We start from the raw sequence: 18,132 nt of genomic DNA on the forward strand, positions 1-18,132 counted from the left end.
AGACCCCAGCCACCCCAGTCATAGACTGTTCTCTCTACTATCGCATGGCAAGCGGTACCGGAGTGGCAAGTCTAGGACAAAAAGGCTTCTCAACAGTTTTTACCCCCAAGCCATAAGACTCCTGAACAGGTAATCAAATGGCTACCCGGACTATTTGCATTGTATGCCCCCCCCCAACCCCTCTTTTTGCACTGCTGCTACTCTCTGTTTATCATATATGCATAGTCACCTTAACTATACATTCATGTACATACTACCTCAATTGGGCCGACCAACCAGTGCTCCCGCACATTTGCTAACCGGGCTGTCTGCATTGTGTCCCACCCACCACCCGCCAACCCCTCTTTTACGCTACTGCTACTCTCTGTTCATCATATATGCATAGTCACTTTAACCATATCTACATGTACATACTACCTCAATCAGCCTGACTAACCAGTGTCTGTATGTAGCCTCGCTACTTTTATAACCTCGCTACAGTATATAGCCTGTCTTTTTACTGTTGTTTTATTTCTTTACCTAGCTATTGTTCACCTAATACCTTTTTTGCACTATTGGTTAGAGCCTGTAAGTAAGCATTTCACTGTAAGGTCTACACCTGTTGTATTCAGCGCACATGACAAATAAACTTTGATTTGATTTGAGTTACATTAGAAGTGCCCATCCTAGAAGGCTCAAGGTCATTGGCCACAGATAAAATGACGTCAAATCACGTTATACCTACAGTAGCTTTGATTGGACTGATCGTGTCAACATCATACTTTCAAATTCTTAGCTAGCAGTCATCATCATGAATCAAGTCGACAATCTACTAGCAAATACATTTTAATCCTTGTCATATGAAGATAAATAATAAAGAGAAATTATAGATAAAACATATCGGTGCTCATCAGCCATTGGACATAAACATTACACAACAAGTTGGAAATCGCTAATTCAACAATGAGTGGTTTGGAAGGAATCAGTGGCTAACTGCAAGCCTTGCAAAGCAATCATTAGCCTGCTATTCAGTGGAGTGGCTGTGTGGTCCCAAGTCTAAGATTAAGGGTCTCTTTTCCTAGTTTAAAATGATAAACATTCAACATTGGCCATGCTGTCAAACAAGCATGATTTGTGCCGTGCACAAAACAACTGTTAACTCGGAACTGCAAAATCTGACTTTAGTGAGTTCAAAACAACTGGGAACTCGGGAAAAACGAGCTACGACTGGGAAAATACGCTTTGAACTTTAATCCAACTCGGAATTGTACATTCGGAACTCGGGCCTCTTTCTAGAGCTACAACCTGAAGATCACTGACGTCATCATGATTATTATTTTTTTCTTCTTCCCAGTTGTCTTAAAAGCACCATAAATCCAGAGATTGGCAGACTTTGATGACAAAGTTTGATGACCTTCCTGTTCAAGTGAGCACAGCACAACAAGGTGAATCCAAAAATGTATTGTATGCTGCTGCATAAATTATGTAATATGCCAGGGATATATGTACACTGTAGCTAAGAAAGTAATACTAAGTGTATGTTGTGTAGTAAGCTGTTAGTAGTCCATGTGCCTCACCCCCCCCCCAAAAAAAAAAACAATGGCCTATTTTCACCTCTTAATTTCTCCTACTGTTCTGACTTGGTTGTGCACATGTAGCCTATAACCTGTTTTTGATAAATGTAATCATCAAATGTTGTAAGAGCTTTCATTGTCTGCTTATATACCCCATTTATTTATCCTACGGTTCTGACTTGGTGTACATGGAGAACACTGTAAGAAATTACGTTGTTGTTGGGTAATAAACTAGGTGGCGCTAATGAGCACAATAAAGTTGCCTCAGCAGTTTAATTCAAAGTCAACTCTGATGAAATCTTGGGAGTTCTTGCAAGGGTAAAACATTACTCTCAGCAAGAAAACGTCTTTAAAATCGCTGGTAAATCCAGAAAGAGACAAAGACAGACATTGTTTCCCCTTCTTCCAGTTACAGTCAGTTACCAAGCTAATCAATTCTTCTCCTAGAAACCGGTAAGCATTAGGCAACAACTATTTTTTTCATCCTCTCTCCTCAGACGAGTCCATTGCGTATATATGTAGGGTTGGATCTTTACCGTACTTCCAAGGAATAAGCATTCTAAGCATATTCCCTTTAAAACGACCCTACCATTACCACAATGTATGGATGTTAATTCTTTGTTATATATGAGCTAAACAATATACGAGCTAAGCATATCGTTTAGTAGCTTGTTGTTTTATGTATTTTCTCCATCCCTCCGCTCTGAAGCAATGGGAGTGGCTAGAATAACCTTCGGGTGAGCTAGTGGAGAGAACCGGAGAGCGAGAGAGGGACGGAGAAGACTAGTTGATTGTTAACATGGCGGAGACCGTACTCTCGCTCTTCGACTACCGGGAACCACCGACCCTGGACAGCGACGGAGAGGGAACCAAACCGGCGCCGACACCTCGGGGGTGAGGGTTTTAGTCAGTTAGTTAATTAGTAGCCATAGGTATTTTTCTGAAGTGACTGTGTGACAGCGCGAGCGAGCGAGATGGTGTGTGTGTGTATGTGTGTGTGTTGAGCTAACGCTATATTGTAGGCTGAAATTAAAGTTGTAATACATTCGTTATTAACTTATTCTGCGCGAGATATTGTGTGAGAAACCCATATAAATTATAGTATAATGTTCATTAGACTATAATTCATTTGTTGCTACCCACTTCACAAAGCAGCTTGATGGTGTGTGTGTGTGTGTGTGTGTGTGTGTGTTCCGCGCGCGCGCCCGCGTGTACGTGTGTGCGAGAACTGTACGAGCTAGCTAGCTAATTTAGCAACTTCTGTACTTGTGTAGTTAGCAAATTTTTCTCAAGTGTGAATTGTATGTGAACTACTAGCTAACACTAGCCAACCAACGAGTTATCAAACGGTACTAGTAGATACTCTTAAAAAACAGAAGTAAACCCAATATAATATATTTGTTCGTTTTTGCTATGGTGACTTGTTATATATGCTACCAGAGCCTCTCTCCCTCTGTGTGCGTGTGTGGTTGTGTGAGAAGAGAGAGCTCTCACACACACAGGGAGAAGAGAGAGCGTGAGAGAAAGGAACGAGCACTGTGTGTGTGTGTGTGTGTGTGTGTGTGTGTGTGAGAGGGGAGGGATGGGGGAGTGTGTGTGCCAGAGAGAGGGGGAGGGAGTGTGTGTGTGAGTGTGTGTTGTGTGTGTGTGTGTGTGTGTGTGTGTGTGTGTGTGTGTGTGTGTGTGTGTGAAAGAGGGGGAGGGGGAGTGTGTGATAGAGAGAGGGGGGATGAGTGTGTGTGTGTGTGTTGGAGAGAGGGAGAGTGTGTGCGTGACAGAGACAGTATGTGTGTGTGTGTGAGAGGGAGGGGGTGCGTGTAGTGTGGAGAGACTGTGACAAAGAGAACAAGAGTGTGTGAGTGGAATGAGCACAGTGTGTGAGAGAGAGGGGGAGTGTGTGGTGTGTGTGCTAGAGGGGGTGGCATGTGTGTATGAGAGTGTATGTGTGTGTGTGTGAGAGAGAAAGGAGGGGAGGAGTTGTGTGAGTGTGTGTGTGTGTGTATGTGGTGTGTGTGTGTGTGTGTGTTTAAGAGAGGGAGGGTGTGTGTATTCATGTGTGTGTGTGAGAGAGGAAGAGGAGAAATTGAATAAATGTGTGTGTGTGGGGGGGGGTGTGAAGGGGAGAGGAAGGGGGAAAGTGAAAAGGTGTATTTTTCTGAGATTGTGTGAGAGAAAGGGGTGAGAGAGAGCAGTGTGAGGAAAATTAAATAAGGTGTGTTTTTAGGCATAGAGAGTGTGTGTGAGGAGAGAGCTGTGAGAGAGACTGAAGGACGTGTGTGTACGTGAGGGTGAGCATATTTGTGTAATAAAGGGGGAGTTAGTGTGTGAGGGAGAGATAGAGGGGAAGTGTGTGAGAGAGGTACAGGGAAGGGGAGGGAAGAGTGTGTTGCTTAGTGGGGGAGGGTGTGTGTGTGTGTGTGAGGGGAAGAGAGGAGTGGTATGTGTGTGAGGGACTAGTGTGTTTATGTGTAACCAAGAAATGTGGGTGTGTGTGTGTTTGTAGAAGGGATAAAGCAAAGGGGAAGATTGTGTGTGTGAGTGAGAATGTGTTTCTGACTTTCCAGTAGTGTGTTGTCTTCAAAGTAGAAAGAATAGTTTAGGATGGTAAGAGACTAATATTTTGTGGTATCATATTTTGTGTGTGTGTGTGTGAGAGATTTGAGTTTTTGGTTAGTTATTTTAAACTGACAGTGAAGACTGGTGAAGAAAAGTGTGTGTGTCTGTCTTTAAGAAATGGAGGGATAGAGTGTGTTTGTGACGAAGAGAGAAGGGGAGGGTGTGTGTGTGTGTGTGTGTGTGTGTGTGTGTGTGTTACAGAGAGGGGGGAGGGTGTGTTACACACACAGAGAGAGAGAGAGAGAGAGAGAGAGAGAGAGGGGGAGTGTGTGTGTTTAAAGGGGAGAAAGCAAGAAGAGGGAGGGTGTGTGTGAGAGGGAAAGAGAAGGGGAGGGTGTGATGGAGAGAGGGTGAGGAAGTGTGTGTGTGTGTGTGTGTTTGTGCGTGCGTGCGCTTTTGAAACAGAGAAGGGAGGGAGAATGAGTGTCTGTGTGTCTTGGGGAGAAAAAAAAGGCTGTGTGTGTGTGTGTGTGTGAGCGAGAGAGAGAGAGAATGTGTGTGTCTGTGTGTGCGTGCCTGTGTGTGTTTGTTCTGGAGGCAGAGGGAGAAGGGGGAGGGTGTGTGTGTGTGTGTGTGTGTGTGTGTGTATTCTGCAGGCAGAGAGAAAAAGGGAAGGGTGTGTGTGAAAGGAGGATACAGAGACAAGGTTTGTGTGTGTGTGTGTGTGTGTGTGTGTGTGTGTGTGTGTGTGTGTGTGTGTGTGTGTGTGTGTGAGAGAGAGAGTGTCTTAGACAAGGACAGTGTGTTTGCGTGTATGTAAGAGACAGAGGAAAGGAGAGTGTTTATGCATCTACTTTGTTTATGAAAGAGGGAAGGACAGTGTGTGTGTGTGTTTGTGTGTGTGTGTGAGTGGGGGGAGGGTGGGAGTGTGTGCGTGTAGAGAGAATGTTATCCATGGAGGAGGGAGAGTGTGCGAAGAGGATTGCGTGTGAGTGTGTGCATGCGTGCCTTATGGAGACTAGTGTAGTGTGTGAGAGGATGTGTGTGTGTATTAAAATGTATGTGCATGCATGGGCGAAAGAGATGGTGCATGTTTTCTGGAGTGTGTGTGTGTGTGTTACAGAGAGAAAAAAGTCTAGGAGTGTGTATGCTGTAGATTGGGTGTGTGTGTATTCTTTCTATGTGTGTGTGCATTTTGTGTGAGTGTGTGTGTGAGAGAGGGAACATGAGACTGTGGGTTTGGATATTTGAGAGAGAGGGAGGGAGAGAGACAGTGAGTGTGTGTGCGCTTGAGCGAGTCTGTGTGTGTGTGTGTGTGTGTGTGTGTGTGTGTGTGTGTGTGTGTGTGTGTGTGTGTGTGTGTGTGTGTGTGTGTGTGTGTGTGTGTGTGTGTGTGAGTTCTAGAGAGGGGGGAGGGGTGTGTGTGCGTGCATGTGAGCTTGGCTGAAAAGTGTGTGTGTGTGTGTGCACATGTTGGTCTTGAGTGAGGACTTGTTTGTGTATTTGTGTGTGTATGTGGGTTGGCAAAGGCGGAGGGCTGTGTGTGTGTGAGAGAGTGTGTTTGTTTGTGGGAGAGAGGAGAGGGAGAGATGTGCAGGGATAGGGGAATGGAGAGAATCAATGGGAGGAAGAGAAAGGGAGTGATAGAGTGAAGGACAGATGGAATGGAGAAGAGAGACATCTGATTAGACAGTACTAGAATAGACCACACACACACACACACACACACACACACACACACACACACACACACACACACACACACACACACACACACACACACAATGTAATATCACCAAGAGAGACACTCCTGTGGACTTACTTCCTCAATCCTGGTTGGGTTTACGTGAACATGTCATGGTAAATCCTAGAGACTGGCGATATGACGTGGTCATAACTGGTCCCTGGTCAAAAGTAGTGCACTATATAATGTGTGGTCGTAGTGCATTGAATCATGTAGAATTCACAAACACACATAGTAGTAGACAATTTCCCACTTGTCCCACCTGCTGTATTTGAAGACACATAAAGCCATCAAGGAGAAATAAGCAAAATTCCATTGGAACAAATTGGTTAGGAAATACACTATATATATATATATATATATATACATACATACATACATACATACATACATACATACATACATACATACATACATACATACACACAATTAGTGGATTCGGATATTTCAGCCACACCCGTTGCTGGCAGGTGTATAAAATCGAGCACACAGCCATGCAGTCTCCATAGACAAACATTGGCAGTAGAATGGCCTTACTGAAGAGCTCAGTGACTTTCAACGTGGCACCGTCATAGGATGCCACCTTTCCAACAAGTCAGTTCGTCAAATGTCTGTCCTGCTGGAGCTGCCCCAGTCAACTGTAAGTGCTGTTATTGTGAAGTGGAAAGGTCTAGGAGCAACAACGTCTCAGCCGCGAAGTGGTAGGCCACACAAGCTCATAGGACAGGTCCGCCGAATGCTGAAGTGTGTAAAAATCGTCTGTCCTCGGTTGCAACACTCACTACCGAGTTCCAAACTGCCTCTGGAAGCAACGTCAGCAAAAGAACTGTTCGTCAGGTGATCCATGAAAGGGTTTCCATGGCCGAGCAGCCACACACAAGCTTAAGATCACCATGCGCAATGCCAAGCGTCGGCTGGAGTGGTGTAAAGCTCACCGCCATTGGACTCTGGAGGTCCCATGTGCTCAGTTGGTAGAGCATGGCGCTTGCAACGCCAGGGTTGTGGGTTTGATTCCCACTGGGGAGCAGTACGAAAAACGTATGAAAATGTATGCACTCACTACTGTGTACTACTGGATAAGAGCGTCTTCTAAATGACTACAATTAGGAACAAATGTAAATTGGGCAATGGGAACAAGTTCTCTGAAGTGGTGGATCACACTTCACCATCTGGCAGTCCGACAGACAAATCTGGGTTTGGCGGATGCCAGGAGAAAGCTACCTGCCCCAATGCATAGTGCCAACTGTAAAGTTTGGTGAAGGAGGAATAATGGTCTGGGGCTGTTTTTCATTGTTCGGGCTAGGGCCCTTAGTTCCAGTGAAGGGGAATCTTAATGCTACAGCATACAATGACATTCTAGATGATTCTGTGCTTCCAACTTTGTGGCAACAGTTTGGGGAAGGCCCTTTGCTGTTTCAGCATGACAAAGCAAGGTCCATACAGAAATGGTTTGTTGTGATCGGTGTGGAACAACTTGACTGGCCTGCATAGAACCCTGACCTCAACTCCATCGAACACCTTTGGGATGAATTGGAACGGCAACTGCGAGCCAGGTCTAATCACCCAACATCAGTGCCTGACTTCACTCATGCTCTTGTGGCTGAATGGAAGCAAGTCCCCGCAGCGATGTTCCAACATCTAGTGGAAAGCCTTCTCAGAAAAGTGGAGGCTGTTACAGCAGCAAAGGGGGGGACCAAATCCATATTAATGCCCAAGATTTTGGAATGAGATGTTTGCAGAGCAGGTGTCCACATACTGTAGGTCATGTAGTGTATGTAACCTAAGTGGAGGTATTTACCAGGCTAGAAAGGCTGTGGTACTGTACTACACACACACACACTATAAGCCACTGTACTGTATATAAATCAGTTGTTGCTAATGCCTCTTATAGCTCTACCATTACAGACCATTCTAGATAATGTTAATTACCTCACACAATGGGGAATGGGTGAAACACATTTAAAAGAAGGCTGTTACTTTAAGAAAGAGCAACTAGGCCCAAGCTTACATGAGTGACCATGCAGACACACACAAGAAAGTGCAGGCGCGCGCGCACACACACACACACGTTATCACGAGTCCAGATGGAGAGCGAGGGGCAGATCAATACAAAGACAGCGAGTCTGGTTGATATCTCTGCTCAAAGAGTCTCTCTCTCTCACACACACACACACACACACATACACACACACACACACACACACACACACCTCACGCACAAACACACACGCAGTAATGAACACTTGAGAAACCAAGGCGCTGTCTTCCTATGGCCTAGTTTTAAGAGCCTCCAATGTCATGTAAGGAGAAAATAGAAAGAATTACAGAAAACAGCGTGTGTGTGTGTGTGTGTGTGTGTGTGTGTGTGTGTGTGTGTGTGTGTGTGTGTGTGTGTGAAAACTGCCCTAAATCACACTGATCCAAAGCCAGTTTCTAGTGCTTGGATTTGAATGGTTACAGCTAGGATTGAGGCAAAGAAAGATTAGCTCAGATCAGCTCCTAGTGTATCCTTCTGCTCTTACAAGTGGCTTTACGCTATGGCTAGACTCTGCACCGTAGTCACAGATCTTGGTTAGTTTACCATCCCTGTATCCTGAATCCCTAGTAGTGGAGTGAAACTCAACACAGACCTTGGATCAGTGTCTTGTATTGTGGCTTGTGATTCACAAATGTCCCTTCAACACCAATTTACCCAGTAAGAATTTGACCCAATTCTGCCCAGTCAGCATTCAGCTTTTTCCCCAAAGTAATTGCAATTTGACCAATAAATAGTCTAAATCCCCCCCCAAAAATGTATCAATGATTCAGTTGTTATTGGTTGAAAGTAATTGGATACAGAAATTGAGACTGGGTTCCTATTGGTGATCATTGTATTGATTGCTTTTCCTACTTGATTGATGTGAAGATTGGTCTGCCTGGGGCATTGATGAAATTGATAGAATCTCTCTCTCTCTCCCCCTGTGTGTGTTCCACAGACGCGGTTGTGGGAGGAAAAGGAAGGGAACGCCGGTGAAAGTGTGCGACCGAGTCTTTGTCACAGAGGATGAGGAGGACAGCTCGGAACACAGCTACTGTCCAGGTGTGTGTTTGTCCTATATTGATGATTCTTGTGTTGACACGTGTGTGTGTGTGTGTGTGTAATAGTTGTGTAGTGTGTGTCCTTGTGAGTGTATGCATCCAGGATTGTGTGTGTTATGGGTGGAAGAGGGGTGTGTGTGTGCGTGCTGACCTATATAAATGTGTTTGTGTTCGCGTGTGCGACTGTGTTCGTGCGCGAGTGGTGTGTGACGTGCATATGCGTTCAGGTGGGGGAAAGGTTGATGACCTTGTGTGTGTTCTTCCGTACGTGTCAGTGTGTGTGCATTCGTGCATGCGTGTCTGTGTGCATTCGCGTGTGTGCTCGTGTGTAATCCTTTTATAATCTTCTCTCAGGTGACGGTAAGGAGGCTGCAGAGAACAAACGACCAACACTAGATGGACCATGCTACATCAATGACCCTGCTCAGATGTGGTGAGTGTGTGTGTTTTTTATTGTGTGTATAATTGTGTGTGTTGGGTGAAGGGGGTTGTGTGTGTGTTTTTTGTTATGTAAAATACAAAACATTAAGGACACCTTCCTAATACTGAGTTGCGCACCCCTACCCCCCACCCACCCACCGTATAAGGTGTCGAAAGCGTTCCACAGGGATGCTGGCCCATGTTGACTCCAATGCTTCCCACAGTTGTGTCAAGTTGGCTGGATGTCCTTTTGGGTGGTGGATCATTCTTCATACACACAGGAAACTGTTGAGAGTGAAAAACCCAGCAGCATTGCAGCTCTTGACACAAACCGGTGTGCCTGGCACCTACTACCATACCCCGTTCAAAGGCAATCATTTGTCTTGCCCATTCTCCCTCTGAATGGCACACATACACAATCCATGTCTCAATTGTCTCAAGGCTTAAAAATCATTCTTTAACCTGTCTCCTCCCCTTCATCTATTCTGATTTGAAGTGGATTTAACAAGTGACATCCAATATGGGATCAAAGCTGTCACCTGGTCAGTCTGTCATGGAAAGAGCAGGTGTTCCTAATGTTTTGTATTGTTGCGCTGTTTTGCGTGGGTTAGCTGTGGGTGTGTTGCAGTGTGTAATTGAAAGTGTGTGTTAGCTATTTTTGCTGATTTTGTATGCATAGGTCCACGTGTGCTGATCTAGCTCCCTCCATCCCCTTCTCTCTCTCCCTCCCTATCTCTCCCCCCCACCTCTCTTCCTCCCTCCCCCCTTTCAGCAGTGGGTCTTTAGAGCTGGGTGAGGAGGGATCCAGCGGGGGCAGGGGGGCGGCGGTGATGTACCCCCCTCCTCCAAACTGCCGCATCCGTGAGGTACACTGTGGGAGCCAGGTGCGTCTGGTCGTCATAGCGATCCGAGACATCACCAAGGGAGAGGAGATCACCGTTGACTACAGCCTGACTGAGTGGGGAGACAACACTATGGTGAGTAACCATGGTGACATACCTGTGAGAGCCTAAGTAACTGTTGCCGTGGTGAGTAACCATGATGATGTACCTGTTAGAGCTTAAGTAACTGTAGCCATAGCGATGGCTGGTACAGCTATAACCTGGGATATAGTTAAAGTCAAATGCAGTTTACCCATCTTTCTATTTGGTGAATAGTGTTTTCAACGAACGACTTACATTTCACATGTCACATGCAGTGAGCCAAATAACTACAAAATAGTTACATTTTGAATCGACAGTATGCCACAATATCCATGATTTGTGTTATCCGAGGCAAGTTGTAAGTACTGAAACTAGCGATTTACTTTTACTCTGGTTAAATAATACTTTTTTTCTCACAGAAATTGAGTAATTTTGGTTGGCCCATAATACATGGGTATCTGGGAATTTTCACCTTGGCTGATTACTGTATTTGACTGATTTTTGAGCACCACTGTTATTGGTTTGACCGTCTGATTGACAGCACTGGGTGATAACAATGGATGTTAATGGAGCCTATATTCCTCCAGGGTTTCCGTGGTACTGTGTCTCCAGGGAGATATGAGTGTCTCTCCGACCCTGAGAACAACAGTATCAAAAAGGTAAGAAAAGACACCTGTTGCCTACATACGCCTACTATGTTTATACAACACTTAATACTATACTGATGTGCGTGTTTTATATGTCTACATTCCATACACCTGTCTACTATACCCTCAACTCACTTTCCTTATAGGATTCTAAGCGTTGTAATATACTAGTGTTGCCCACTCAACGCTCTAAATGGACACTCCTCATTCACACACCCACTGTTGACAGACACTCTAAACCAGTGGTTCTCAACCCTGGTCCTGGGGACCCAAAGGAGTGCACCTTTTAGTTTTTGCCTCAGCACTACACAGCTGATTCAAATGATCAACTCATCATCAATGCTTCAAGCTTTGATGATTTGAATCAGGTGTGCAGTGCTAAGGAAAAACGAAAATGTGCACCCCTTTGGTTCCCCAGGACCAGGAGTGAGAACCACTCCTCTAAACAGTCTGTCTTATGTCACTTGTCTGTACTCTACTCACACAACTGGCTCAAACACTACTCATCTCTCGCTCTCAGGAGGAAGAGTCCGTGCCCCCCTCTCTCTCAGCCCAGGACTACCTCACCCCTTCCTGGCCCCTTTCCCCCTCTTCCTCCCCACTCTCCCACTCCAATGCCAGCGACTCGGATCCCCAGAATGAGGGGGGCGAGGACGGGAGTCAGAGACGCACACCTCGCCGCCGCAAACGCCGCCGGACCACCACCCCCTCCAAAAAGAGAACCACCCCTCACCGGACGTCCCCAGGCCGCCCTCCCCTCTCCACTTCATACCGCCCCCTCACCTTCTCCCCCCCTCCCTCCTCCTCCACCTCTTCTCGCCCTTCTCTGTTCAAATCCCCTGCTCCGTTGGGGCCCAACACGACGGCGAACATCAGTATTAACATCGCCAGGGGGGTTGGCATGGGCGTGCCCCCCCAGAAGCTGAGCTGTGCTTACTGTGGGCGCCACTTCCGCTCACTGGGGCGCCACCTGGACAAGCACCACCCCAACCAGCCCGAGATCCGCGCCGCGCTTATCGAGCGCTTTATACCCCACCTGGCGGCCGCGCACGCCGCACACCACGCTCAGTCCGAGCAACAACCTCGGTCATCGGCGGCGGCGTCAGGAGCGGAGCAAAATTCCCACAAGCCACCACAGGGGGGCGCCGCAGCCGCCGCGCTCTCCCTGTCTCCTCAACGTCCCTCCGCCACCACCGCCCAGTCCCCTTCCTCTGCCGTCGGGAGAAACTCCTCCCCCCTGGTGTTGACTCCGCCCCGAGGACGCAGTGCCGTGGCCGTGTCCGTTCTGAAGAGAAGCCCGCCTCCGGTGGCTGTGACCCCGCCCAGAAAGGCGGGACTGCGCAAAGTGAAGAAGGAAAAAGAGGAGGAGGAAGAGGAGAACGACCTGGTGGAAGTGGCGGTGGTGAGGCCCAAAGAAGAGGCAGAGACGGCTTGTCCCCACGTCTTTCAGCAGACGCCCAAAAAGGTGGAGCGGCTGCCTAAAGAGGATGAAAATGAAGAAGAGGAGGAGGAGAGCGGAATGATGGAAGATGACAGTGGAGCGGAGGAGAAGGAGAAGGAGTTGTTGAGGTGAGTGCTGTGGGGGGGGGTTGGTACTCCGTTAAAGGACTACCTAAATGACAAATTCACCTCATCAAATGGATAGTGAGAAAGTAGTTCATCAAATGGATAGTGAGAAAGTAGTTGATGTATCAGCAAAGTGCCAGCAAACTGAACTGCTGCTTAGCTTCTGCATTGGTGGATGTAAAACAGTAGGAATGCTTTTAGCATGCTCAAATTAGATTGGTAAAATCAATCAACTGAGACTGACTTAAAAGTAACTTCAAACTGCTGATGTGATGTTATCATTATAATAAAGGTAATGAGGATAGCAGATACTTTGAAAACATTTTTCCCTGTTGTATTGTGCGTTGAATAAATGAATAACTGACACCTGCAATTAAAACAAATCTCTCTCCCTCTCCTTTCCCCCTCTCTCTTTCTCTTCTACCCCCCCTCTCCCTCAGTTCGGGCCGTCTCCACATGCTACCCCTCCTCTCCTCCCTGTCTTCCCTGGTTCTCTACCTCCGCAGGCTCCAGCACTCTGCCTTCCTCTCCCTGTCCCGCCAGCTCCAATCCGCCGAGGCCTGGCGCCTCCTGTGCCACTCCTCCCTCGCCCTGCTCATCCTCTACAACCGTCGCCGCGAGTGCGAGGTCTCCAAACTGGTCATAGCCGAATACCGCGCCCGTGTCACCCCCCAGTGCCCCCCGCCGGTGCCCCCCGGCGCCCCGCCCGCCCTCACACCCCTGGAGGCATCGCTTTCGCCCTTTGAGCGTCTCGTGCTTCCGCATTTGCCTCGAGTAGGTGTCCAGGGAAAACGAGGAAGAGTCCAGCCTCTTATCCTGCCACCGCACTGCGAGCCGTGTCTGGAACTCCTCCTCCAGACCAGGCAAGATGTCGGCGTCGATCCCCAGAACCCGTATGTCTTCGCCCGGCCATACCACTCTCCAGCCACCCCCCTCCGGGGCACCGATCTCCTCCGGAGCCTGGCCCGCTCCAGCGGCACCCGGAACCCCCGCGCCCTCACCCAGACGCGCGTCCGGCGCCAGGTCGCCATCTTGACGCAGCTGCTATTGCTCGGCGAGGGGGAGGAGCCAGGACAGCCGGGCGGGAACGCCATAGAGCGCCTGGAACACTTCCTGGAGCGTGAGTACCACGTGACGCAGAGCTGCGGCGGGATTGGCCAGGACCCGGGGCTGATGGGTAGAGTGGGGCGCGTGGTGCTCTGCGGGGAGAGAGACGGCGTGCTTTTCCGGGGGATGAGCCTCCACCACATCTGTCTGGAGCTTGACGGTAAGGAAACACTGAGGATTGACATATATGTCAGACCTGACTAGTCAAGCTAGAAGTGGAGTTATTTTTCTCTCCTTTACTGTGTATTAAGTGAGCTTGATTCAACCTGCTTGATATAATGGAACGGATGGAACAAAGCATGATGACCGTTAGAGAAAGGTTAGCTCTAGGTCAAACCGATCGGACTATTCGTGAGAAGACCGATTTTCGGGATGTCTCACGGTCTGACAAACACCACTCCGGCTCTGCCACCTTTCACTGCAGATGTGGAAGTGCGACATCGGCGGATGCGGTGGATCTCTAGCTTAAACTGACATTTTGATGGGGACTTTGTTTATGATGTTAATTAGTGTGAGGCGGCAATGCGCCAAATCGACTCTAGGGGGTTAAACAGTTTACCGTCGTCTCATGATGATTTTTCATTTTGGACTGCCCTTTAGTATGATGAGGACCAGCGCTGTAGTTAAAGTTGAGAAACATGTATTTGACCCTTCTCTTTCTCCCCCTACAGTGATGTCAGGCAACTCGGCCGACTCGTACTCGGAGGGCGACTCTGACGGCGAGGGGGGGAAGGAGAAGGGCGAGGTGGCCCCTCCCAGCCTGCTGATGGTGAGGAAGGGCAGGACCAACAGCAGGACGCCGCGTGCCAGGAAACTCAAGGTCACGCCCTCCTCCGCATCGCCCCTCTCCCCCTCGCTCCCCGGCCACAGGAGAGGCTCAGGTGGGCCCAAATCAGGTGTGTGTGTGTGTGTTCACTCCAAAGACATGTCTACACAGATCCACCCGTGTGTACTAACCCACACTCTCCCCGCACAGGCAAACGCGGCGTCCTCAAGCGCCCGTGGTCAGACGCGGAGCGCGCCGCCGTGGAGGAGCACCTGACCTCCAACATCGCCGAGCTGCGCGTGCCCGCCAAGGCCGACTGCGAGCGCTGCCTTCAGAGCTGCCCGCTGCTGGTCACCAACAGGCGCGACTGGCGGGCCATCAAATTCTACTGTCACAACCGCATCCAGCTGCTCAAGAAGAACCAGCGGCGCGAGGACGACGGGACGCCAATCATGGTGTGCTGAGAAGACTGATGGACAGACGGAGATTGATGGACGGACACGACAATAGCTCCACAGTATCCACACTTGCATACTACATAGAATGAAGGAAGCCAAAACAGAGGAGTGGTCAACTCTGTAACATTACAGCAGTGCTGATGGTCAACTCTGTGGTGCAACAGAGTTGACGTTTAAGGAAGCAATGTAGTGGGCGTGTGTTCGAAGTGGTACGCTAATGTGGGTATTGGAACATAGCCTACATCTCATTAAGCAGGTTTCCATCCAACCTTTTAATGGCAGAAAAGTCCATGTCGGGTCAAAAATGTCACGACAGGCCTGATGGAAACAGAAAATGTTTCGATAAACTTTCCAAATGTCAACAAAACAAAATACGCTAGACAAGGTGGGATCTTTTTGTGTGGGTAAAATGAAGTACACGAGAAATGTCGGTGGAAATGCTTTTATGCGCAAATATTGATATAGAAACCATCATATCGAAAGTGCAAGGTGATGAGCTTGATGCTCTTTTACAAGAAATATCCAGGGTCTTGTTCTGGTGAAATGATCGATGCTTGGCTGCCATTTGACAAATGAAAATAATCTCGCTCTTTTGGCCATAATATTCTCATCATGTAGGCTATGCGTGCGCCTGCGCGATTTTCCAATACCAGACTGGGCAGACTCATCACAATATAACAACACTTTTTGTGAGAAACCCATCCGTAGAGTTGAAAATTTGATGGAAACCCATTTAACTTATTTTTTATTCGGTACACGGGAATTCAACAGCAAAAGGTATTTTTATGTGCACTACATCGTCGCGCACAGTCGATTTGATGGAAACATTTCTGGTGGGAAAATGCGCATGTTGTTTTTATGCAGATTTTTGAATATCTGTCACCAATTGGATGGAAACCTAGCTATTCATACCCTTATATATAGTCCTCCGAGACAAAGCAAGGGAGAGACTGGGAGTGAGAGAATGAGTGACTGTGTAGGAGTTGCCACAACCTGTGTAGTATACAGTGTACATGGACATGTTCATTTTGTTTTCTCTCCAAAACAAGACGAACAATGTGAATGATGATGACGTTATAATGATGATAATGTTAATGATAACACACCACAGATTGTTGTATTCAGATTTTCTGGGCTCCAGTGTTTCATGGGTGTTTTTGACACTCAAGTGTTGTAGGGACGTTTCTGAACACAAAAAAGCTTGACACTGTTAGAGTTTGAGGCTGTAGTGTGTGTATTTCTAGTGCTGAGAAGATGTTATAGGGTCTCGCAACACCCAGTCCTGGAGAGTGCATGCTTTAGTTCCAGCCCAGCCCTAACTCACCTGATCAAACTAGACCTGACTGAAAGACCATGCTTAGTTCATTACTTAAAACGGGTGTGTTAATAGTGCTGGGCCGGAGCAAAAGCCTGCACCCCAGGAGCGGAGCTAGAGAGACCCTGGGTTAGAGTGAGGGGGGGGGAAAGGAAACGCCACCATCAATGTGAAGTTTCTTTTTGGACTACCTAAGACACTATAGTCAGCTTGGGGCTTTTCAGCTCCCGTCAAAATTGACACTACAAGACAGCAGTTGAATACTGCTTTTGCCTAAAATACACCAAGTATATTCTTGTTGTTGGCATCTTTCTTTTATTTTGAGCCTGTTGCACATGCGTTTTCTTAAAAGCGATTTAAAAAGGTGCATTAGCCCGTCGGGCCATTCTTCTGCGATGTGCAGAGATCCGTATTTAACTTGGCTGTGTTCTATGTTACTAAGTGGGGGGCATTTTTCAGAAGAGTGAGCATAGCTGAATACTATGCCACGTTATATACATATATATATTTTTTTTTTTACATGGTGTTGTTGCGTCGTTTGTTGATCGTTTTGTCTTTTCAGACTGACCAGTGTAGCTCCAGTCTTTTTTAAGCTACTCTAGTCTCTATGGTTCATTGCGGTTAGATGATGGGCTGCTTGTAGCTCTAGTCCAGGTTGTTGGTGTGGCTTGCTAACTCTTAGGCCGGCATTCAATCCGATCATTGGTAGATATGCGTTATAGCGCGCTTGACATTTTAAAGGTCATTTCCGATTAAGCCAACACATGCAGTTTACCATGCACAAGGTCTCCACGAACGCGGGAACATTGCCTTTTAAAAAAGTGTATTGCAGAAGAAGCGCGGTCGGGTTGAATCCCGGCCGGAGCCTTCTCAGCTTTAGCAAGTCGCACTAACGCCCCGGACCAGAGCTAGGTTTCTTTTGTAGGTTAATCAGAGCGCCAAGTAACCCGACGTCTTGTTTTATTGGAATAAAACCACCCAACGCCTCTCGACAGATAGTTGAATTTATTTAACATAATCACATATAATCTTACATTGTTTCACGCTATCATCTTGCCAGCTTCAGTGTACATAAAAAAATATGATCATTGCGTAAACTGGTGTGGTTGTGCTATCCGTAGCTTATTTGTTCATTTGCGAGTTGGTATTGTACATAGGCCTATGGTTTTGTAAATATTCACAGAAACACATAAAGGGGAAAAACTACACAATGGCTTGGTTTGTTTGTGTTATGTTTTATATAAGTCTGATGGAAAGTTCAAGTCATATTTCTGAAATATGATTCTTTCAATGCACTAACAATGGCTGCGTCCCAAAAATATATTATTTCTCCTGAAGTGTACACTTGTTTACTACTTGAATTGGTGGATGCATGGGCTAGTGGGAGTTTCCACAATATTTATTTTCAAATTTCCTTTAATCATGAAGGAAAGTGAACAGGTGCACACTTTGGGAGGAAGAAGAGAAAATTGGAACATAGTCCAAAATGTTAACTTCCCAAGTAAATCCCATGGGTGGAGTGCTTTATTTTTCTACACCATACAGTTCACTAACTAGACCACCAGATGGGAGTGTTGCCCTGGAATCAAACAGAACTAGACCTGCATTCATAAAGCATCTGAGTGTTGAGCTAGGATCAGGTCCCCCCCTCCCCCATATCCCATGTAATCGTATTCATTTTGATGTAAACAGAAAAACTGACCCTACTCTTGTGTTACTGACTTGTTGCACCCTCGACAACTACTGTGATTATTATTATTTGACCATGCTGGTCATTTATGAACATTTGAACATCTAGGCCATGTGCTGTTATAATCTCCACCCGGCACAGCCAGCAGAGGACTGGCCCACCCCTCATAGCCTGGTTCCTCTCTAGGTTTCTTCCTAGGTTTTGGCCTTTCTAGGGAGTTTTTCCTAGCCACCGTGCTTCTACACCTGCATTGCTTGCTGTTTGGGGTTTTAGGCTGGGTTTCTGTACAGCACTTTGAGATATCAGCTG

General features: G+C 47.1%; 1 protein-coding gene across 3 annotated transcripts; it reads left to right on the forward strand.

Annotated features, from left to right (window-relative positions):
• Positions 1 to 2,290: 2,290 nt before the first annotated feature.
• Positions 2,291 to 17,346, forward strand: LOC106602678 (uncharacterized). 3 transcript variants are annotated; one of them, XM_014195433.2, is made up of 9 exons: positions 2,291 to 2,447; positions 8,829 to 8,932; positions 9,286 to 9,364; positions 10,124 to 10,328; positions 10,862 to 10,933; positions 11,442 to 12,490; positions 12,928 to 13,754; positions 14,266 to 14,490; positions 14,571 to 17,346. In XM_014195433.2, the coding sequence occupies exons 1-9, from the start codon at positions 2,353 to 2,355 to the stop codon at positions 14,822 to 14,824; spliced, it is 2,910 nt and encodes a 969-aa protein (XP_014050908.1). In that variant the 5' UTR covers positions 2,291 to 2,352; the 3' UTR covers positions 14,825 to 17,346. The 3 variants fall into 3 exon arrangements, with proteins under 3 accessions (XP_014050908.1, XP_014050910.1, XP_014050909.1); XM_014195435.2 differs by having other exon boundaries at positions 14,266 to 14,475; XM_014195434.2 differs by having other exon boundaries at positions 10,127 to 10,328.
• The last annotated feature ends 786 nt before the right edge of the window (positions 17,347 to 18,132 follow it).

This window comes from Salmo salar, chromosome ssa04 (assembly GCF_905237065.1).
Source record: "Salmo salar chromosome ssa04, Ssal_v3.1, whole genome shotgun sequence".
In the NCBI taxonomy this organism is placed as follows: Eukaryota; Metazoa; Chordata; class Actinopteri; order Salmoniformes; family Salmonidae; genus Salmo; species Salmo salar.

Excerpts from the sequence above, each read along its gene's own strand:
- LOC106602678 (XM_014195433.2), top strand. The coding sequence starts at position 2,353 with ATGGCGGAGACCGTACTCTCGCTCTTCGACTACCGGGAACCACCGACC. Across the intron at positions 10,329-10,861 it reads AGTGGGGAGACAACACTATG|GGTTTCCGTGGTACTGTGTC; the intron begins GTGAGTAACCAT and ends ATATTCCTCCAG. Across the intron at positions 14,491-14,570 it reads CTCAGGTGGGCCCAAATCAG|GCAAACGCGGCGTCCTCAAG; the intron begins GTGTGTGTGTGT and ends CTCCCCGCACAG.